Below are 24,260 nucleotides of genomic sequence, written 5' to 3'. Positions count from 1 at the left end.
TCTCTCTATCTCTCTCTCTCTCTCTGCCCTGTGCTCAGCCCTCCCCCTCTCTCTCTCTCTCTCTCTCTTATTATTTATCTCTCAATCTCTCTCGACCCAGTGCTCAGCCCTCCCCTCCCTTCCCCTGTCTCTCTCTCTCTCTTTCTCTCTCTCTCTGCCCAGTGCTCAGCCCTCCCCCCACCCTTTCCCCATCTCTCTCTCTTTCTCGCTCTCGCTCTCTGTTTCAATTCAATTCAAGGGCATTATTGGCTGTTTCTCTCTGCCCGAGGTTCAGCCCTCCCCTCCTCCTCCCTTTCCCTCTCTCTCTCTCTCTCTCTCTCTCTCTCTCTGCTGCATTGATGCTGCTACCTCCCTCAGTGATGACATCACCAGGCTAGAGAACAGTTCAGCATCCTTCCTGTAGGCAGCAGGCAGGCAGTCAACAGAACAGAGACATTTTGTCTCCCAGCACTCAACGCAAAACCCTTCTTGTTTTATCAAACCCTCCCTGGACCCCAGGCTATAGCAGGGTTTCTAGGCTATACTGTAATATACCCTCTAGCGGTCGTGATGTTCTTTCTACCTTGAGTCTTCTTCCCGCTTGGAGGGAGGAAGGGAGAAAAGAAGGGAAGTGGGCTGGCAGCTGGTCTGTGACAGTCAGACAGACACAGAGAGAGAGAGAGAGAAAGAGAGACAGAGCCAGAGCTGGAAGACAGACAATTAACAGAAGAGGAGAGCAGAGCAAACAAGCTTCTTAAACCGGACGGGGCATTAAAGAGGTAGGATCCATTGTTCTGGTGCTAATGCCGTATTCATGGGGCAGTGTTTGTTTGGCGTTGCGTCTCCCGGGGCTGGGAAGGGAAGGATTGTGATGGGGTGCGGCTATAGAGGAGCTGTCAGCTCAGACCATGTAGGATGGATGGAAAACTAGGGGCTTAAATATAATAGATCATTTTCTCTATTTTCCCTATTTATTGTCCTTTTGTAGTATAATGTTGAGCTGGTTGACAATAAGAATGTCATTCAGGAGGTAGGCAAGTCAGCAACATCAGTTGACAACCTCATTTAGAATTTGCCTTTTTTATAACGTTACAATTGAATTGTGCCTGGGACAATGTAATAGCCCTACACGTTGAATTATCCTGAAAATGTCCGTTTCAAAAGACAGCCTACGTCTAAACTACAGGCATATGTTGTAGCTTATGATATAAAAAAAAACAAATGACGTGGGGAGTAAATTATAGGCTAACATTAGATCGTGATAAATTCCCATGATGCACGTCCCGTTCACCTGCGTCTTATTTCACACAACTCTTATATCCTCGTAATTACAGTCTCTCTCCAAACAAATGGTGGTCAGATGCGTTCTCATGTCAGATTATGCCTAAAAGCCAGCCCATACCTGTAATAAGGTAGAGGGGCAGGTAACCCACTCGGTTAGAGCGTTGGAAGAGTTGTCAAGAGGTCTCTAGTTCGTAAGGTGAGAAATCTGTCGCACTTGAGCAAGGCATTTAACCCTAATTGTTCTTGAGCAAGGCATTTAACCCTAATTGTTCTTGAGCAGGGCATTTAACCCTAATTACACTTGAGCAAGGCATTTAACCCTAATTGCTCTTGAGCAAGGCATTTAACCCTAATTGCTCTCGGGTTGCCGTTGATAATTGCAGACCCCACTATCCGAGGGTCTCGGGGAGTTTTGGGACATCAGACATGAGCATTAATACGTAATGAATGTGTCGGGACGACTCAGGCAGGCCGTTTTTCTCAGCCATTCGAAATCATGAATCAGCATTATTTTCATGGATATATTCAAAGAAATGTCAATAGAAAACAGGCCAAATTAAACGGAAGTGCAGTTAGTTTGCAGTCTTTTTACATTCAGTTTGAAGTGATTGTGGTAGCTGTGTTGTTGGCTAGCTCCTCTGAACAACATTCTTGACGAGTGAGCACAGTTTCTACTCCAGGTGAAATCGCGCCTCATTAGCTCATTGTTATGGATGTATCCAAATATATGTCACTATAAAACAGCTTCAACAAATGCAAATGCAGCTACTTTGCTGTAAATTAGCCGTAGTTAGCTAGCAAGCAAGGGATAAGAACGTTGCCAGCCAGTATGGCAATAGAACATTTAGAACCAACGACTGAGTCGCTTCCATAGATACAGAACCAACATACTGAACGACTGAGTCGTGTCCATAGATACAGAACCAAAATACTGAACGACTGACTCGCTTCCATAGATACAGAACCAACATACTGAACGACTGAGTCGCTTCCATAGATACAGAACCAACATACTGAACGACTCGGTCGCGTCCATAGATACAGAACCAAAATACTGAACGACTGAGTCGTGTCCATAGATACAGAACCAAAATACTGAACGACTGAGTCGTGTCCATAGATACAGAACCAACATACTGAACGACTGAGTCGTGTCCATAGATACAGAACCAAAATACTGAACGACTGAGTCGCTTCCATAGATACAGAACCAACATACTGAACGACTGAGTCGCTTCCATAGATACAGAACCAACATACTGAACGACTCGGTCGCGTCCATAGATACAGAACCAAAATACTGAACGACTGAGTCGTGTCCATAGATACAGAACCAACATACTGAACGACTGAGTCGTGTCCATAGATACAGAACCAAAATACTGAACGACTGAGTCGCTTCCATAGATACAGAACCAACATACTGAACGACTGAGTCGCTTCCATAGATACAGAACCAACATACTGAACGACTGAGTCGTGTCCATAGATACAGAACCAACATACTGAACGACTGAGTCGCGTCCATAGATACAGAACCAACATACTGAACGACTGAGTCGCTTCCATAGATACAGAACCAACATACTGAACGACTGGGTAGCGTCCATAGATACAGAACCAACATACTGAACGACTGAGTCGTGTCCATAGATACAGAACCAACATACTGAACGACTCGGTCGCGTCCATAGATACAGAACCAACATACTGAACGACTGAGTCGTGTCCATAGATACAGAACCAACATACTGAACGACTGGGTAGGGTCTCTAGCAACCGAAACCGATAGAACTAACAACCAGTCGGCTCGGGTAGCAACCTTAGATTTAGTCTTAGGCCTAACAATACCCGTGTCAATACATCTTCCAAACACCGGCTTCTCTGGTGTTATCACTTCCGTAACCACAGGTTGACATTATGTCAATGACATTATGTCAATGACATTTTTCTAAACAGTATCCGTTACCTTCTATTCTACCTTTTATAGTTTGATGGGCCAAGCTGAAACATAATGTTGGACTGGTGCATGTCGGCCAGCCTACAAAACACATCAGAATTGTTCTGTATTTTACCGTTGCAATGAAATCTATGCCATTTCACCAAAGCAATCTGAATTGATTTCTCAATTCACACCAGCTCACGTATATGTCCAGGGCTACTGCTAGGTCTACATGGAGGTCATACTACTATAGACTGTGAGAGGTCGTACTACTATAGACTGTGAGAGGTCGTACTACTATAGACTGTGAGAGGTCGTACTACTGGTAGGTCTACATGGAGGTCGTACTACTATAGACTGTGAGAGGTCGTACTACTGGTAGGTCTACATGGAAGTAGTACTACTATAGACTGTGAGAGGTCGTACTACTATAGACTGTGAGAGGTCGTACTCTACTCCTGGTAGGTCTACATGGAGGGACGTACTACTATAGACTGTGAGGGGTCGTACTACTGGTAGGTCTACATGGAGGTCGTACTACTATAGACTGTGAGAGGTCGTACTACTGGTAGGTCTACATGGAAGTAGTACTACTATAGACTGTGAGAGGTCGTACTACTATAGACTGTGAAAGGTCGTACTACTGGTAGGTCTACATGGAGGTCGTACTACTATAGACTGAGAGGTCTTAATACTATAGACTGAGAGGTCTTACTACTGGTAGGTCTACATGGAATATTTTGGGGTTAACATTATATGACATACAGTAGATGCTACTTGCTCTCATTTTGGGCGGCAGACCTACGATTCCAAATCACAACGTCAAGGGAGTGGGACTGTTCGTGGGCCTATTTGTGAGAACTGATTCAAATGATTCATTACAGCTTTTTAGTACCATACTCAGTCAAATCGTTATAGTCCCAGGTTACAATTGGTTATGGTAATGATTTACCATTGGGAAGTGGTTGAAATGGTACATGATGCTATATGATCAAAAGTATGTGGACACCTGCTCGTCGACAATCTCATTCCAGAATCAAGGGCCTTAATCATGCCTCTATGACAGACTCCCTTCTGGGAAGGCCTTTTTGGAAGATTTTGGCTGAGATTTTCTTTCAATTCAGCCACAAGATCATAAAGTCACTGGGCTCTTCGGTACGGGTCATTCTATTGTCAATGTTTGTCTATGGAGATCGCATGGCTGTGTGCTCGATTTTATACACCTTTCAGCGGCTGATATAGCCGAATCCACTCATTTGAAGGGGTGTCCACATACTTTTGTATATATAGTGTATATTGAATGCCATGTACTGTATGCCCTTATCAGTAGACCTATTCAAGGCACCCTATGGGCCTTTGGGTCTTTGGGTCATTAGCCATTCAGGATATAGGAAACACACCCTGGTCTGGTGTGACAAAGCAGTTTTTACACCATCAGTCATTAGTGTTCAATATGCTACAGGCTTATCAATATGCTACAGGTTTATCAATATGCTACAGGTTTATCAATATGCTACAGGTTTATCAATATGCTACAGGCTTATCAATATGCTACAGGTTTATCAATATGCTACAGGTTTATCAATATGCTACAGGTTTATCAATATGCTACAGGTTTATCAATATGCTACAGGTTTATCAATATGCTACAGGTTTATCAATATGCTACAGGTTTATCAATATGCTACAGGTTTATCAATATGCTACAGGTTTATCAATATGCTACAGGTTTATCAATATGCTACAGGCTTACCAATATGCTACAGGTTTATCAATATGCTACAGGTTTATCAATATGCTACAGGTTTATCAATATGCTACAGGTTTATCAATATGCTACAGGTTTATCAATATGCTACAGGTTTATCAATATGCTACAGGCTTATCAATATGCTACAGGTTTATCAATATGCTACAGGTTTATCAATATGCTACAGGCTTATCAATATGCTACAGGCTTATCAATATGCTACAGGTTTATCAATATGCTACAGGTTTACAATATGCTACAGGCATGTCAATATGCTACAGGTTTATCAATATGCTACAGGTTTATCAATATGCTACAGGTTTATCAATATGCTACAGGTTTATCAATATGCTACAGGCTTATCAATATGCTACAGGCTTATCAATATGCTACAGGTTTTCAATATGCTACAGGTTTATCAATATGCTACAGTTGATCAATATGCTACAGACTTATCAATATGCTACAGGTTTATCAATATGCTACAGGCATGTCAATATGCTACAGGTTTATCAATATGCTACAGGTTTATCAATATGCTACAGTTGATCAATATGCTACAGACTTATCAATATGCTACAGGTTTATCAATATGCTACAGACTTATCAATATGCTACAGGTTTATCAATATGCTACAGGTTTATCAATATGCTACAGACTTATCAATATGCTACAGGTTTATCAATATGCTACAGGTTTATCAATATGCTACAGGTTTATCAATATGCTACAGACTTATCAATATGCTACAGGTTTATCAATATACTACAGACTTATCAATATGCTACAGGTTTATCAATATGCTACAGGTTTATCAATGTGCTACAGGTTTATCAATATGCTACAGGTTTATCAATATGCTACAGGCTTATCAATATGCTACAGGTTTATCAATATGCTACAGGTTTATCAATATGCTACAGGCATGTCAATATGCTACAGGTTTATCAATATGCTACAGGTTTATCAATATGCTACAGGTTTATCAATATGCTACAGGTTTACAATATGCTACAGGCATATCAATATGCTACAGGTTTATCAATATGCTACAGGTTTATCAATATGCTACAGGTTTATCAATATGCTACAGGTTTATCAATATGCTACAGGTTTATCAATATGCTACAGGCATGTCAATATGCTACAGGTTTATCAATATGCTACAGGTTTATCAATATGCTACAGGTTTATCAATATGCTACAGGTTTATCAATATGCTACAGGTTTATCAATATGCTACAGGCATGTCAATATGCTACAGGTTTATCAATATGCTACAGGTTTATCAATATGCTACAGGTTTATCAATATGCTACAGGCATGTCAATATGCTACAGGTTTATCAATATGCTACAGGTTTATCAATATGCTACAGGCATGTCAATATGCTACAGGTTTATCAATATGCTACAGGTTTATCAATATGCTACAGGTTTATCAATATGCTACAGGTTTATCAATATGCTGCAGGTTTATCAATATGCTACAGGTTTATCAATATGCTACAGGTTTATCAATATGCTGCAGGTTTATCAATATGCTACAGGTTTATCAATATGCTACAGGTTTATCAATATGCTACAGGTTTATCAATATGCTGCAGGTTTATCAATATGCTACAGGTTTATCAATATGCTACAGGTTTATCAATATGCTGCAGGTTTATCAATATGCTACAGGTTTACCAATATGCTACAGGCTTATCAATATGCTACAGGCTTATCAATATGCTACAGGTTTATCAATATGCTACAGGTTTACCAATATGCTACAGGTTTATCAATATGCTACAGACATGTCAATTTTATTTTACCATTATTTAACTAGGCAAGTCAGTTAAGAACAAAATCTTAATTTCAATAACAGACTAGGAACAGTGGGTTAACTGCCATGTTCAGGGGCAGACCAAAGATTTGTACCTCGTCAGCTCGGGGATTTGAACTTGCAACCTTTCGGTTCCTAATCCAACGCTCTAACCACTAGGCTACCCTGCCACCCCAATATGCTACAGGCTTATTATTCCTCTGATTATACTTCTATGTCAGATAATTTCATAATTTCAGATGGTTTGTCATCAGGTAGCTCCTGTATTCTCCTGTAGCTCCTGTAGCTCCTGTATTCTCCTGTATTCTCCTATAGCTCCTGTATTCTCCTGTAGCTCCTGTATTCTCCTGTAGCTCCTGTATTCTCCTGTAGCTCCTGTATTCTCCTATAGCTCCAGTATTCTCCTGTATTCTCCTGTATTCTCCTATAGCTCCTGTATTCTCCTGTAGCTCCTGTATTCTCCTGTATTCTCCTGTAGCTCCTGTATTCTCCTGTAGCTCCTGTATTCTCCTGTAGCTCCTGTATTCTCCTGTAGCTCCTGTATTCTCCTATAGCTCCAGTATTCTCCTGTATTCTCCTGTATTCTCCTATAGCTCCTGTATTCTCCTGTAGCTCCTGTATTCTCCTGTATTCTCCTGTATTCTCCTGTAGCTCCTGTATTCTCCTATAGCTCCTGTATTCTCCTATAGCTCCTGTATTCTCCTGTGTTCTCCTGTATTCTCCTATAGCTCCTGTATTCTCCTGTAGCTCCTGTATTCTCCTGTATTCTCCTGTATTCTCCTGTAGCTCCTGTATTCTCCTGTATTCTCCTGTAGCTCCTGTATTCTCCTGTATTCTCCTATAGCTCCTGTATTCTCCTATAGCTCCTGTATTCTCCTGTAGCTCCTGTATTCTCCTGTATTCTCCTGTATTCTCCTGTATTCTCCTATATCTCCTGTATTCTCCTATATCTCCTGTATTCTCCTGTATTCTCCTATAGCTCCTGTATTCTCCTGTAGCTCCTGTATTCTCCTGTATTCTCCTATATCTCCTGTATTCTCCTATATCTCCTGTATTCTCCTGTATTCTCCTATATCTCCTGTATTCTCCTGTATTCTCCTATAGCTCCTGTATTCTCCTGTAGCTCCTGTATTCTCCTGTAGCTCCTGTATTCTCCTGTATTCTCCTATATCTCCTGTATTCTCCTATATCTCCTGTATTCTCCTGTATTCTCCTATATCTCCTGTATTCTCCTGTATTCTCCTATAGCTCCTGTATTCTCCTATATCTCCTGTATTCTCCTATATCTCCTGTGTTCTCCTGTAGCTCCTGTATTCTCCTATAGCTCCTGTATTCTTCTGTATTCTCCTATATCTCCTGTATTCTCCTATATCTCCTGTATTCTCCTGTATTCTCCTATATCTCCTGTATTCTCCTGTATTCTCCTATAGATCCTGTATTCTCCTATATCTCCTGTATTCTCCTATATCTCCTGTGTTCTCCTGTAGCTCCTGTATTCTCCTATATCTCCTGTATTCTCCTATATCTCCTGTGTTCTCCTGTATTCTCCTGTATTCTCCTGTATTCTCCTGTAGCTCCTGTATTCTCCTGTATTCTCCTGTATTCTCCTATAGCTCCTGTATTCTCCTATAGCTCCTGTATTCTCCTATATCTCCTGTATTCTCCTGTATTCTCCTATATCTCCTGTGTTCTCCTATAGCTGCTGTATTCTCCTATAGCTCCTGTATTCTCCTGTATTCTCCTATAGCTCCAGTATTCTCCTATAGCTCCTGTATTCTCCTGTATTCTCCTATAGCTCCTGTATTCTCCTGTAGCTCCTGTATTCTCCTGTAGCTCCTGTATTCTCCTGTATTCTCCTATATCTCCTGTATTCTCCTATATCTCCTGTATTCTCCTGTATTCTCCTATATCTCCTGTATTCTCCTGTATTCTCCTATAGCTCCTGTATTCTCCTATATCTCCTGTATTCTCCTATATCTCCTGTGTTCTCCTGTAGCTCCTGTATTCTCCTATATCTCCTGTGTTCTCCTGTAGCTCCTGTATTCTCCTATATCTCCTGTATTCTCCTGTATTCTCCTATATCTCCTGTATTCTCCTGTATTCTCCTATAGCTCCTGTATTCTCCTATATCTCCTGTATTCTCCTATATCTCCTGTGTTCTCCTGTAGCTCCTGTATTCTCCTATAGCTCCTGTATTCTTCTGTATTCTCCTATATCTCCTGTATTCTCCTATATCTCCTGTATTCTCCTGTATTCTCCTATATCTCCTGTATTCTCCTGTATTCTCCTATAGATCCTGTATTCTCCTATATCTCCTGTATTCTCCTATATCTCCTGTGTTCTCCTGTAGCTCCTGTATTCTCCTATATCTCCTGTATTCTCCTATATCTCCTGTGTTCTCCTGTATTCTCCTGTATTCTCCTGTATTCTCCTGTAGCTCCTGTATTCTCCTGTATTCTCCTGTATTCTCCTATAGCTCCTGTATTCTCCTATAGCTCCTGTATTCTCCTATATCTCCTGTATTCTCCTGTATTCTCCTATATCTCCTGTGTTCTCCTATAGCTGCTGTATTCTCCTATAGCTCCTGTATTCTCCTGTATTCTCCTATAGCTCCAGTATTCTCCTATAGCTCCTGTATTCTCCTGTATTCTCCTATAGCTCCTGTATTCTCCTATAGCTCCTGTATTCTCCTGTATTCTCCTGTATTCTCCTGTATTCTCCTGTAGCTCCTGTATTCTCCTGTATTCTCCTGTATTCTCCTATAGCTCCTGTATTCTCCTATAGCTCCTGTATTCTCCTATATCTCCTGTATTCTCCTGTATTCTCCTATAGCTCCTGTATTCTCCTATATCTCCTGTATTCTCCTGTATTCTCCTATATCTCCTGTGTTCTCCTATAGCTCCTGTATTCTCCTATAGCTCCTGTATTCTCCTGTATTCTCCTGTATTCTCCTATAGCTCCTGTATTCTCCTGTATTCTCCTATAGCTCCTGTATTCTCCTATAGCTCCTGTATTCTCCTGTATTCTCCTATAGCTCCTGTATTCTCCTGTATTCTCCTGTATTCTCCTGTATTCTCCTGTAGCTCCTGTATTCTCCTGTATTCTCCTGTATTCTCCTATAGCTCCTGTATTCTCCTATAGCTCCTGTATTCTCCTATATCTCCTGTATCTCCTGTATTCTCCTGTATTCTCCTATAGCTCCTGTATTCTCCTATCTCTCCTGTATTCTCCTGTATTCTCCTATATCTCCTGTGTTCTCCTATAGCTCCTGTATTCTCCTATAGCTCCTGTATTCTCCTGTATTCTCCTGTATTCTCCTATAGCTCCTGTATTCTCCTGTATTCTCCTATAGCTCCTGTATTCTCCTATAGCTCCTGTATTCTCCTATAGCTCCTGTATTCTCCTGTATTCTCCTGTATTCTCCTATAGCTCCTGTATTCTCCTGTATTCTACTATATCTCCTGTGTTCTCCTATAGCTCCTGTATTCTCCTATAGCTCCTGTATTCTCCTGTATTCTCCTGTATTCTCCTATAGCTCCTGTAGCTCCTGTATTCTCCTGTGTTCTCCTATAGCTCCTGTATTCTCCTGTATTCTCCTATAGCTCCTGTATTCTCCTGTATTCTCCTATATCTCCTGTATTCTCCTATAGCTCCTGTATTCTCCCATAGCTCCTGTATTCTCCTCTAGCTCCTGTATTCTCATATAGCTCCTGTATTCTCCTGTAGATCCTGTATTCTTGTATTCTCCTATATCTCCTTTATCTCCTGTATTCTCCTGTATTCTCCTATATCTCCTGTATTCTCCTGTAGCTCCTGTATTCTCCTGTAGCTCATATATCTCCTGTATTCTCCTATATCTCCTGTATTCTCCTATATCTTCTTTATCTCCTGTATTCTCCTGTATTCTCCTATATCTCCTGTATTCTCCTGAATTCTCCTGTATTCTCCTATATCTCCTGTATTCTCCTGTAGCTCCTGTATTCTCCGATATCTCCTATATTCTCCTATAGCTCCTATATTCTCCTATATCTCCTGTATTCTCCTATAGTTCCTGTATTCTCTTATATCTCCTGTATTCTCCTATATCTCCTGTAGCTTCTGTATTCTCCTATATCTCCTATATTCTCCTATATCTCCTGTATTCTCCTATAGTTCCTGTATTCTCCTATATCTCCTGTATTCTCCTATATCTCCTGTATTCTCCTATATCTCCTGTATTCTCCTATAGTTCCTGTATTCTCCTATATCTCCTGTATTCTCCTATATCTCCTGTATTCTCCTATATCTCCTGTATTCTCCTATATCTCCTGTATTCTCCTATATCTCCTGTGTTCTCTTATATCTCCTGTATTCTCCTATATCTCCTGTATTCTCCTATATCTCCTGTATTCTCCTATATCTCCTGTATTCTCCTATATCTCCTGTATTCTCTTATATCTCCTGTATTCTCCTATATCTCCTGTATTCTCCTATATCTCCTGTATTCTCCTATTGCTCCTGTATTCTCCTATAGCTCCTGTATTTAATTGAAGAATCCCTACTCTTGCCCAATCACAGACGAAGGGACAATGACTTCAGCTTGTCTCTAGAAAACATGTAGTGTGCCTGAACAGCCCGAAAAAAAACCTCATCACAGTCCAAAACGAACAAAACCGGCCACAAGACGTGCACAAAACGTGCACAACCTCTTCCAAACAGAAGCATACGGTCACCTTTATTGGGCCAGTGTGACTGACTGGCTGACTGGCTGGCTGTCTGGCTGGCTGGCTGGCTGGCTGGCTGGCTGGCTGACTGGCTGACTGGCTGGCTGACTGGCTGACTGGCTGGCTGGCTGACTGGCTGACTGGCTGGCTGACTGACTAGTCTGTCTCTGTGTCATTGGACCAGGGTGACTGACTGACTGACTGATTGACTGACTGGTCTGTCTCTGTGTCATTGGACCAGGGTGACTGACTGAATGACTGACTGACTGACTGGTCTGTCTCTGTGTCATTGGACCAGGGTGACTGACTGAATGACTGACTGACTGACTGGTCTGTCTCTGTGTCATTGGACCAGGGTGACTGACTGAATGACTGACTGGTCTGTCTCTGTGTCATTGGACCAGGGTGACTGACTGACTGACTGACTCATTTACTGACTAGTCTGTCTCTGTGTCATTGGACCAGGGTGACTGACTGACTGGCTGATTGACTGACTGGTCTGTCTCTGTGTCATTGGACCAGGGTGACTGACTGACTTACTGACTGACTGGTCTGTCTCTGTTTCATTGGACCAGGGTGACTGACTGACTGACTGACTGGTCTGTCTCTGTGTCATTGGACCAGGGTGACTGACTGACTGACTAACTGACTGACTGACTGACTGATTGACTGACTGGTCTGTCTCTGTGTCATTGGACCAGGGTGACTGACTGACTGACTGATTGACTGACTGGTCTGTCTCTGTGTCATTGGACCAGGGTGACTGACTGACTGATTGACTGACTGGTCTGTCTCTGTGTTATTGGACCAGGGTGACTGACTGAATGACTGACTGACTGACTGGTCTGTCTCTGTGTCATTGGACCAGGGTGACTGACTGAATGACTGACTGACTGACTGGTCTGTCTCTGTGTTATTGGACCAGGGTAATCCTAGGGAGCGGCCTGTCATTCAGCTGTGGCTGCACTTCTATTGTTGTCTCTAGACTAGGTTCCCATCTCCCCTCGGCTGGAGCTGACCATGCATGCTCCTTTCATGTAGTACACTGGTGGTGGTCTGGACCAGGGGGTGTGAGGACTTGTTTGAACACATATTGATTATATTGAATGACAGGTTCAAGTCTGTTGTGACTGACAGTTAACATAGACACAAATCAAGTACCTGGTCAACTCACGCAAGATTTGTTTCGTGAGATTACACAGGTCCAGTTGTCACAATGTCTCTTCTGTACATATCTCTACTCCTTCTCTCTATCTCTCACTCTCTCTCTCCTCCTCCTCTCTCTCTATGTCTCTCTCTCACTCTCTCTCCTCCTTCTCTCTCTCTCTCTGTCTCTCTCTCACTCTCTCTCCTCCCTCTATCTCTCTCTCTTTGTCTCTCTCTCCTCCCTCTATCTCTTTCTCTCTGTCTCTCTCTCTCTATCTCCTCCTTCTCTCTATGTCTCTCTCTCACTCTCTCCTCCCTCTATCTCTCTCTCTATGTCTCTCTCACTCTATCTCCTCCCTCTATATCTCTCTGTCTCTCTCTCTCTCTCTCTCTCCTCCCTCTATCTCTCTCTCTGTCTCTCTCTCACTCTATCTCTCTCTCTCTCTCACTCTCTCTCTTCCCTCTCTCTCTCTCTCTCTATGTCTCTCTCTCACTCTCTCCTCCCTCTCTCTCTCTATGTCTCTCTCTATCTCTCTCTTTTTGTCTCTCTCTCTCTCACTCACCCTCATCCCTCCATCTCTCTCTCTCTCACTCTGCTGTCTCTCTCTGTTGCTGTCTCTCTCTCAATTCAATTAAATTCAATTCAAGGGGCTTTGCTGGCATGGGAAACATGTGTAACATTGCCAAAGCAAGTGAGGTAGATAATATACAAAAGTGAAATAAACTCTCTCTCTCTCTCTCAGTTGCTCTCTCTCTTTCTCTCTCTCTGTCTAACTCTCTCTCTGTTGTCTCTCTCTCTGTTGCTGTCTCTCTCTCTCTATCTTTCCTGTCTCTCTGTTGCTGTCTCTCTCTGTCACTGTCTCTCTTTCTCTCTCTCTCTCTCTGCTGTCTCTCTCTCTGTCTCTCTCTCTCTCTCTGTTGCTGTCTCTCTCTCTCTTTCTCTCTGCTGTCTTACAGTTCAGTGTTCTCCCTTAAATTAGATTATAGATTTCAGAGTGCTTGATGACTCTCAGAGGAGCAGGTTTCCATAGTGATATGGATGGACAGAGCAGTGGGAGGGAGTCTACAGTTCTAGTGGTCTCAGATCTTAGCTAACATCTTATCCTAAAGCTGAACTGATGTCAAGCTTTGTGCTTCCAGTAGAGAGGCTTCCTGTATCAATATCCCCACTTCGGGTTTTATCTTAATGGATTCACAGCAGAAGGGCTCTGTAATCTGTGATGTTTCTTAAGTAGTGCACTATATAGGGAATAGGGTGCCATAGAACTCTAGTCAAAAGTAGTGCACTATGTAGGGTATATGGTTCCTTTTGGGACGCAGACTGGCAGGTTCGTGGTGAACACATCATAGAGACACAACAATAATACTTAATACTTACTTTGTTGTCGATGGATCGGTCACCGTCCTCCGTTCGACTGCCCTTTCGTTCACACGCTAGTCACACGCTAGTCACACACTAGTCACACGCTAGTCACACGCTGGTCACACGCTAGTCACACGCTAGTCACACGCTAGTCACACGCTGGTCACACGCTAGACACACGCTAGACACACGCTAGTCACACGCTAGTCACACGCTAGTCACACGCGATATCTCAGACAGCACTCGTCGTATTTTGACAAAACTTGGGTGAATGACGTGTCTTGTCATAGAGATCGGTCATTTACAAAATGACACTGATTGGCCCGAGGCTGGAGCCTATAGTCACACCAGAGAGGAAGAGACGCAACGAGAGAGACAAATGGGACCAAAAATGGTTTTGTTTGGAGAGTGTCAAACTTGGTTAACAAACATTTGTATGGCTTATTTGCTAGAATATAAATGTTTTGTAGTTGTCAGGTTGACATGAGTGTACTGGTAAATTGGACTAGTTACATCCTGGCAATTGTATCAGAGTTGTGCCTGTTGTTCACACGCATATCTGCCATCTCATTGGCTAGAATGGTACCACCTGATCTTGCCTCCTCCCGACTCAATGTTCAAAAGAGACAAATTGTCAGGCGTCTTTCTGTTGGACCTAACTCCGCCATGGTTAGTTGGACAAAGTCGATGAGGAAAATTAACAATGTTTTCTTTTTTTGGGGTGGGGGGTGGGGGGGGTAAACGCACGAAAATAAGGTCTGGCTTAGGGAATATTTTGTTCCATGAATTAATCTTCGTTAGCTAATGTATTTTTTTGGTGAATTTTTTTAAAACACATAAATCACGTAAAGATCATGTTAACTGACTGATATTATCTCATTGAACAACAACATATAAGATATATAAGTCTGTGTTGACCTCCGACGTTATTTTCGGCTTTCGTTCCAAAACCTTATTCTAATCCCTCGTAGGGATGACTGAACGAACCAGACGCATCCAGATGGGGTGCACATGGGGGACGACATGTTTAGTGTTGCCTTGTTGTATTTCATTCAGTGGGGATTCTTATTCATTTGGAAAACCAATCGTAGGGTTTAAACACTATGCATTATTATGGTCATAACTGCATCAATTCAATACCTTACACTGGGGGTGTCACGGTCGTCCTCCTCTTCATCTGAAGAGGAGAGGCGAGAAGGATCGGAGGACCAAAACGCGGCGTGGTATGTGTTCATCATGAATATTTAATAAAGAAAGTACTGAACACTGCATACAAAACAATAAACCAATAACGACCGTGAAGCCACATTCTGAAAATTCCACTTCTAAAACCAAATTTGCCCCCCTGCCTTAAATAGTAACAACTAAGACATTTGTACTAGCGATACCCAGGGTCATATTTAGAGAGTTGGGCCAACTTTTAAAATGGGTCTAACATGGGTTAGTAACTTTTATCTAGCATTCCATTTATCCATTAATGTATTTTGCAGTCTTGTACATAGCGTTGTTTAAATTCAGAAAATTATGTGAGCAGCTATTGGTCAATATTGCCCGTGAGGAGCTAATATGGCTGCCATGGAAAGTAGTGCCATGGTTATTATTATTATTATTATTATTATTATTATTATTATTATTATTATTATTATTATTATTATTATGTATTATTATTATTATTATTATTATGTATTATTATTATTATTATTATTATTATTATTATTATTATTATTATTATTATTATTATTATTATTATTATTATTATTATTATTTTAAATTAAAACATTTTATTTAACTAGGCAAGTCAGTTAAGAAAATTTTTTTATTTTACAATGACAGCCTACCCCTGGGCCAAACCCTCCCCTAATACGGACGACGCTGGGCCAATTGTACGCCGCCCTCTTGGGCCTCCCGATCACGGCCAGTTGTGATACAGCCCGGGATCGAACCAGGGTCTGTAGTGACGCCTCTAGCACTGAGATGCAGTGCCTTAGACCGCTGAGCCTCTCAGGAGCCCCATGTAAATGCATCATTGCAGAAACATCAATGTCCTTAATTCTCTAGATATATAACTCTGACAATACCTAAAGCTACCAGTAATTTGAATTGTGAAGCATCTATGTCGTGCTTATGAAGTCTATATGAAGGCTTTATAAAGCCTTGATGCACTTCAAAATTAAGCAGGACTCTTCTATTTCAGGTGTTGCTATACCCGTCTCCCGGACTCTGTGTTTGGGCTCGTTTCGAGAGGCACTCCGAGCAGGCTGGTCCCAGGCAGGAGGCACCGTATCCCGGACTCTGTGTTTGGGCTCGTTTTGAGAGGGTCTCCGAGCAGGCTGGTCCCAGGCAGGAGGCACCATGTCCGGGGCCTCTGTGAAGGTGGCGGTGCGGGTCCGCCCCTTCAACTCCAGAGAGATGGGGAAGGACAGCAAATGCATCATCCAGATGTCAGGAAACACAACCAGTGAGTATCACACACACACACACACACACACACACACACACACACACACTGTGTAGAAAAACACCGTCATTACTAAAGTAACAACAATGTTGTTAAATGTTCTTTCATGCTTACATTTTCACTTGCATATATGATGTTAAAACTGAATCACAATGGAAGGCAGCCATTTTGTTTTTAATGCTATGACTCCACAGTGTTCAGCCAGCCAGATTACACACACACGTTATTATGCCTCCACAGTGCCCTCAGACAGCCTTCCACTGAACAGTCAATTACGGGAAACAAAGGAACAAATCTGACCGGGCGTTCATTTGCGGTTTCCTTTACTCGTTCGTGTGGAGGCATTAGGTCATGTGATTTTCACTTTTTGAGGGTGGTTGTTGAACTGTACGTACGGGTTTCTGTCTTTTAATAGATTGGTTTTCATACGGTTAGAATTGTACAATAAAATTATTATTATTTTGGGAACGGAAGCAATTTACAAAAATGTTAGGTTATTGCCTATGCAATGTGTAGCTTGCATGTGTGTTGCATGTGTGTTGCATGTGTGTTGCTATACCATTGTACAGTTAGACAAATGTAAGGATCAATGTTCCTGGTATGGCTAGGCTAGAAAGAACCTGGGAGACACCACAAATTACTTCTTTTTTTTGAGGGATTTTTTTTGAGGGATTTATTACGGCTGGAGTCTGGAAGCATTTTGATTGGTCGGTCACCTCTCTCTTGTCCATTGTCCTGGCCTGGTTTCTTGGGATCCCAGGTTATGAAGAGAAATCTTAGCCATGGTGTTAGGGAGACTGCAGAGAGACTTGATATCCAGCCTGTTCAGTACGGTACAGCCATTGGTCAATAATAGATTAGCTTCCCTAAAATATTTAGCATATGGCCTAATTTAGTTCATCTACCCCCCCTCCCCCCTAGCCTTCTTCATGTCATGACTGGCTCGAGTCAAAAAACCAAGTCCCCGTTCCCTAGCCTTCTTCATGTCATGACTGGCTCGAGTCAAAAAAACAAGTCCCCGTTCCCTAGCCTTCTTCATGTCATGACTGGCTCGAGTCAAAAAAACAAGTCCCCATTTCCTCGGACACTCATTGTTGACATACAGAACAGGACCTATAAGTGTTGTTTCCCCTGTGCATCCCAAACGGCACCCTATTCCCTAATAGTGCACTACTTTTGACCAGATACCTATGAGAATAGGGTGCCATTTTGGATGCATACCCTGTGTGTTTTAATAAAGTAATTGTAAACGAGAATTTTTTTTGATTTTTAAATTTAGCACGGCTGTGCTGCGGTCATAGGTCTATATGGACACGACCAAAGTCGTTCGTTCTAAATGTTCCGCGGCAACGATCTTCTTCCTTGTTTGCTAGCTAGAACAACTACGGAAAACACAGTCACGTCAAACAATGCAGCTAGAATAAAAGTAACTGCATTTGCGTTTGTTTTAAGCTGTTGTGGATACGTCCATAACGACGAGCAAACTAAAAAAGGTCAGGACACTGTACTGAGGAGCTAGCCAACAACACAGCTAACGCAATCACTTCAAACTGAAGCGGGTAAGACAGAAAACTAGCTGCACTTCATATCGTTTGACCAGTTGTTCTATTGAAATCTCTTTGTATAGAGTATAAAGCCATGAAAAAAAAATTATGCTGATTCATGATTTCGATTGGCTGAGATTTTTTTTTTTTTTGTCTCTCCTGATACGTTAATTCTCAGTATGACAATGGAGGTTGAATTTCAATATTGAAATAATGTTTCAATTGTCGAAAGACACACAGCACTGTTTGGACAAACTCCTGTTGTTGAAACCCTAATGTTAGGCTAGAAGCAAGGGGAAATAATGTCTAGATGCTTTTTACAGTGGACATCGAGTTAATGAATTGGTTGGCTGGGCTGATGGGGACAATAGATGAGCAGGGATTTCTCAGAGGGGCTGATGAGAAATAAATGATCAGGGATTTCTCAGAGGGGCTGATAGGGACAATAGATGAGCAGGGATTTCTCAGAGGGGCTGATAGGGACAATAGATGAGCAGGGATTTCTCAGAGGGGCTGATTGGGGGCTGGACTTCTCAGATGGTACAGAAAACAAGATGCCATAAATGGCATCATAGGTGTATATACATATATGGCTTAGAACACATCTCAACCAATCACAATGCTTGTTTTTACCAAACCGTTGTAGAATGTAGTTTCTATGCTGCATACCGATATGCTTCATACTGAGGTGGTCTGTAAGGTTTTTTAATCACATGGCCTTTATGCAGTCTTTAGTCTTGTAGCGTCAGGTATTCAGGTAGACTGATGTGGTTCATTTACATAATCATACAGCTGTAAAGAAAAGGTGATACGGGGGTGTAGAGAAAAGGAGCATTGGAAAGGTCAGGGGGTGTAGAGAAAAGGAGCATTGGAAAGGTCAGGGGGTGTAGAGAAAAGGAGCATTGGAAAGGTCAGGGGGTGTAGAGAAAAGGAGCATTGGAAAGGTCAGGGGGTGTAGAGAAAAGGAGCATTGGAAAGGTCAGGGGGTGTAGAGAAAAGGAGCATTGGAAAGGTCAGGGGGTGTAGAGAAAAGGAGCATTGGAAAGGTCAGGGGGTGTAGAGAAAAGGAGCATTGGAAAGGTCAGGGGGTGTAGAGAAAAGGAGCATTGGAAAGGTCAGGGGGTGTAGAGAAAAGGAGCATTGGAAAGGTCAGGGGGTGTAGAGAAAAGGAGCATTGGAAAGGTCAGGGGGTGTAGAGAAAAGGAGCATTGGAAAGGTCAGGGGGTGTAGAGAAAAGGAGCATTGGAAAGGTCAGGGGGTGTAGAGAAAAGGAGCATTGGAAAGGTCAGGGGGTGTAGAGAAAAGGAGCATTGGAAAGGTCAGGGGGTGTAGAGAAAAGGAGCATTGGAAAGGTCAGGGGGTGTAGAGAAAAGGAGCATTGGAAAGGTCAGGGGGTGTAGAGAAAAGGAGCATTGGAAAGGTCAGGGGGTGTAGAGAAAAGGAGCATTGGAAAGGTCAGGGGGTGTAGAGAAAAGGAGCATTGGAAAGGTCAGGGGGTGTAGAGAAAAGGAGCATTGGAAAGGTCAGGGGGTGTAGAGAAAAGGAGCATTGGAAAGGTCAGGGGGTGTAGAGAAAAGTTATTGGAAAGGTCAGGGGGTGTAGAGAAAAGGAGCATTGGAAAGGTCAGGGGGTGTAGAGAAAAGGAGCATTGGAAAGGTCAGGGGGTGTAGAGAAAAGGAGCATTGGAAAGGTCAGGGGGTGTAGAGAAAAGGAGCATTGGAAAGGTCAGGGGGTGTAGAGAAAAGGAGCATTGGAAAGGTCAGGGGGTGTAGAGAAAAGGAGCATTGGAAAGGTCAGGGGGTGTAGAGAAAAGGAGCATTGGAAAGGTCAGGGGGTGTAGAGAAAAGGAGCATTGGAAAGGTCAGGGGGTGTAGAGAAAAGGAGCATTGGAAAGGTCAGGGGGTGTAGAGAAAAGGAGCATTGGAAAGGTCAGGGGGTGTAGAGAAAAGGAGCATTGGAAAGGTCAGGGGGTGTAGAGAAAAGGAGCATTGGAAAGGTCAGGGGGTGTAGAGAAAAGGAGCATTGGAAAGGTCAGGGGGTGTAGAGAAAAGGAGCATTGGAAAGGTCAGGGGGTGTAGGAGGTAAAGCCTTGGGGTTGTATTTCAACAAACCTTACACAATTGTACATCCAAGTGCTGGTGATAGCACTATAAGTTCAGGGGTGTGTCAGAAATATCTCTGCTATTTTCACAACCGGAATTATGGGCGCAGTAGCTGGATGCGGTGTGAAAAGGCGGAGTTTTGACGAATAAACAAGTTGAAGGTGTGTCAAGGTTTGACCCCCTCACTGGCCAATCAGAACGTGATCCATGGTTAAATATGTGGATTGCTTTAAGTTGTGGTTTATTGTCTTTTATGTATTACATTGTCATCGACTCCAATTCAAATGTTAGTCCGTTATAGCCCATTGTTTTGGTAAATAACGTACAGAAACACAATAACAAAATGTAATCCTATCTCATATTTGATAATGTAAATATGTGGAATATGTTTTGGTACAGAAATAGCATGGCTTCATTATGGAAACGTATTGTTAACATAGGAGATGAGGCTTGAGGACAACACAGTCAGTATAGGCAGGTTGGCATTTTTCCCCTCATGAATGTTGTTCTGGAGGCACCTCTGTAGAGAGTGGTCACTAGCTGGCACAGCCACAAAGTCATAAAATCTGATTTTTAAACCTAATTTTAATCCTAACCTTAACCACGCTGCTAATCCTAATGCCTAACCCTAACCTCAACCACACTGCTAATACTAATGCCTAACCCTAACCTTAAATTACGACCAAAAAGTTCATTTTGGTTTTCACAAATTTTATAGCCAACATAAAATATTGCTAATTTTGACTTTGCAGCTGGCCTATCTAAGGGTAAATCTCTCAGTTCTGCCTCCAGGACAAGATTCATGACAATAAACGTCAACCTGCTGAGTATTACGGGAGAGGAGATTTAGCCCGTATAGAGTATATAGGTATATTAGCTAATGTTTTATATCTGTTCAGTATAGAGTATCTAAGGACGGAGTACCTATAGGCCCTTCTTACAGTAACTATGACCAGCCCTATAGGCCCTTCTTACAGTAACTATGACCAGCCCTATAGGCCCTTCTTACAGTAACTTTGACCAGCCCTATAGGCTCTTCTTACAGTAGCTATGACCAGCCCTATAGGCCCTTCTTACAGTAACTTTGACCAGCCCTATAGGCCCTTCTTACAGTAACTATGACCAGCCCTATAGGCCCTTCTTACAGTAACTATGACCAGCCCTATAGGCCCTTCTTACAGTAACTTTGACCAGCCCTATAGGCTCTTCTTACAGTAGCTATGACCAGCCCTATAGGCCCTTCTTACAGTAACTTTGACCAGCCCTATAGGCCCTTCTTACAGTAGCTATGACCAGCCCTATAAGCCCTTCTTACAGTAACTTTGACCAGCCCTATAGGCCCTTCTTACAGTAGCTATGACCAGCCCTATAGGCCCTGTCATATGGCACTGGCCTCTGTCTCTGCAACATAACCAGGAGAGAGAGGGAGGGACGGACATCTCTGCATCTTAACCAATAGAGAGAGGGAGGGACGGCCATCTCTGCATCATAACCAATAGAGAGAGGGAGGGACGGCCATCTCTGCATCATAACCAATAGAGAGAGGGAGTGACGGCCATCTCTGCATCATAACCAATAAAGAGAGAGGGAGTGACGGCCATCTCTGCATCTTAACCAATAGAGAGAGAGGGAGTGACGGCCATCTCTGCATCTTAACCAATAGAGAGAGAGGGAGTGACGGCCATCTCTGCATCATAACCAATAAAGAGAGAGGGAGTGACGGCCATCTCTGCATCTTAACCAATAGAGAGAGAGGGAGTGACGGCCATCTCTGCATCTTAACCAATAGAGAGAGAGGGAGTGACGGCCATCTCTGCATCTTAACCAATAGAGAGAGAGGGAGGGACGCCCATCTCTGCATCTTAACCAATAGAGAGAGAGGGAGTGACAGCCATCTCTGCATCTTAACCAATAGAGAGAGAGGGAGGGACGCCCATCTCTGCATCTTAACCAATAGAGAGAGAGGGAGTGACGGCCATCTCTGCATCTTAACCAATAGAGAGAGAGGGAGGGACGCCCATCTCTGCATCTTAACCAATAGAGAGAGAGGGAGTGACAGCCATCTCTGCATCTTAACCAATAGAGAGAGAGGGATAACATTGGGACGTCCTTGTACTGTCGGATTCCTTCTGTGGTAATCTTCTCTGTGTAGATGCATATCTTTACAGTCATCAGGGAGTCGGCCGGGACACAAACACAACGCCACTATTTCACTTCACAGACTTTGTATTTCCGCAAGCAATGCGTCTTGATTGGCTTCTATGGTAATTACTTGACAAGGAACAGTGATTTCCTTATGCTACCAGAAGGCAATAGGACATGTTTGGTGTTTTGTCTCACAGAACAGTGGATTTAAAGTCAAACGTAGTTATTCTTAGAGGAAAGAAGGGGGTCATTTGGGCTGCACCCTCTGCAGCACAGAATACAGATGGGGGGAGGGGGGTTCATGGGAGTTCGGTGGACCAATCAGCTCCTCTGCAGCACAGAATACAGATGGGGGGGGGGGGTTCATGGTAGTTCGGTGGACCAATCAGCTCCTCTGCAGCACAGAATACAGATTGGGGGGGGGGGGGGTTCATGGGAGTTCGGTGGACCAATCAGCTCCTCTGCAGCACAGAATACAGATGGGGGGGGGGGTTCATGGTAGTTCGGTGGACCAATCAGCTCCTCTGCAGCACAGAATACAGATGGTAGGGTTCATGGGAGTTCGGTGGACCAATCAGCTCCTCTGCAGCACAGAATACAGATGAGGGGGTTCATGGGAGTTCGGTGGACCAATCAGCTCCTCTGCAGCACAGAATACAGATGAGGGGGTTCATGGGAGTTCGGTGGACCAAGCGGGGCACATAATCGATTTTCAACGCAAGATTACCTACAAGAACATTCTGTTTGCTGTGCCAGGGGCATTTCCCGCGTCATCTCATCTCAGGAGACGATCTCTCTCTCTCACCTTCTCTGAATGTAGCTGGGTGCAGTCACAGCTGTCTTTTTCTCTGTAACCTCACCGTGACCTCACCGTGACCTGTCTGTAACCTCTCTGCTAACTTACAGCAACAATGCAATGTACCGTGTCATCAAAAACACATCCACTTAACTTAAACCATTTAAGTTTCATTGCATTTACAAGAAGTTTACCTTAAAATCAGCAGCATTCTAAAGTTGAAACCCTCCTCAGACTTACTTTTTTTTGGATGGGACAGCATTGATGGGACAGCATTGATGGGACAGCATTGATGGGACAGCATTTATGGGACAGCATTGATGGGCATTGATGGGACAGCATTTATGGGACAGCATTGATGGGACAGCATCGATGGGACAGCATCGATGGGACAGCATTTATGGGACAGCATTGATGGGACAGCATTGATGGGCATTTATGGGACAGCATTGATGGGACAGCATTTATGGGACAGCATTGATGGGACAGCATTGATGGGCATTGATGGGACAGCATTGATGGGACAGCATTTATGGGACAGCATTGATGGGACAGCATTGATGGGCATTGGTGGGACAGCATTGATGGGACAGCATTGATGGGACAGCATTGATGGGACAGCATTGATGGGCATTGATGGGACAGCATTGATGGGACAGCATTGATGGAACAGCATTGATGGGACAGCATTGATGGGACAGCATCGATGGGACAGCATCGATGGGACAGCATTGTGTGCCTGGTGCCAGGTATTGTCTTGTAAGCCCCTCCAACACACTGCCACCATCCTATTTAGAGGCTCTCAACAGGCGGTTCTCTGTCCATACTGGTTCACTGGCGCTCGTTGCATCCCACACGGTAGACTATCCCCTTATTATATTAGGTATCTTTATTCCCCTACGGGCCCTGGTCAAAAGTAGTGCACTACTTAGGGAATAGGGTGCCATTTGGGATGCGACCCTAGCATATTGTTCTGTGTCAATAGTGAGTCAATGGGGCTGGCTGCTTGGATGTAGGGTCTGTCTGTCTGTATGGAGGCTGGATGATGTCATGACAGAACCTCACACATGGTAACAGTGAGGCCGGATGGGGGACGGGGACGGGGACGGGGGTTTATATGGCCCTTTCTTTGTAGTAGTCAGGCCCCGGGGGGGGGGGGGGGGGAATGAGAGAGAGCGAGGAGTGGAGGTCTTTGTGCATCATGCTCTTTGGAGGCAGAG

General features: G+C 43.3%; 1 protein-coding gene across 1 annotated transcript in view; it reads left to right on the top strand.

Moving 5' to 3' along the window:
* Window positions 1–237: 237 nt before the first annotated feature.
* LOC110486761 (kinesin-like protein KIF1A) overlaps window positions 238–24,260 on the top strand; it is a 185,676-nt gene continuing 161,653 nt past the window's right edge. The window contains exons 1-2 of the mRNA XM_090182482.1: window positions 238–758; window positions 16,190–16,453. Coding sequence (XP_090038608.1) covers window positions 16,348–16,453 — 106 coding nt within the window. The 5' untranslated portion in view covers window positions 238–758; window positions 16,190–16,347. The remainder of the gene's footprint in view (window positions 759–16,189; window positions 16,454–24,260) is intronic.

This window comes from Oncorhynchus mykiss, chromosome 1 (assembly GCF_057628025.1).
Source record: "Oncorhynchus mykiss isolate SJ-2025 chromosome 1, ASM5762802v1, whole genome shotgun sequence".
In the NCBI taxonomy this organism is placed as follows: domain Eukaryota; kingdom Metazoa; phylum Chordata; class Actinopteri; order Salmoniformes; family Salmonidae; genus Oncorhynchus; species Oncorhynchus mykiss.
The sequence above is the reverse complement of the archived record's forward strand: the minus strand, read 5'-3'. Positions and strand labels throughout refer to the sequence as shown.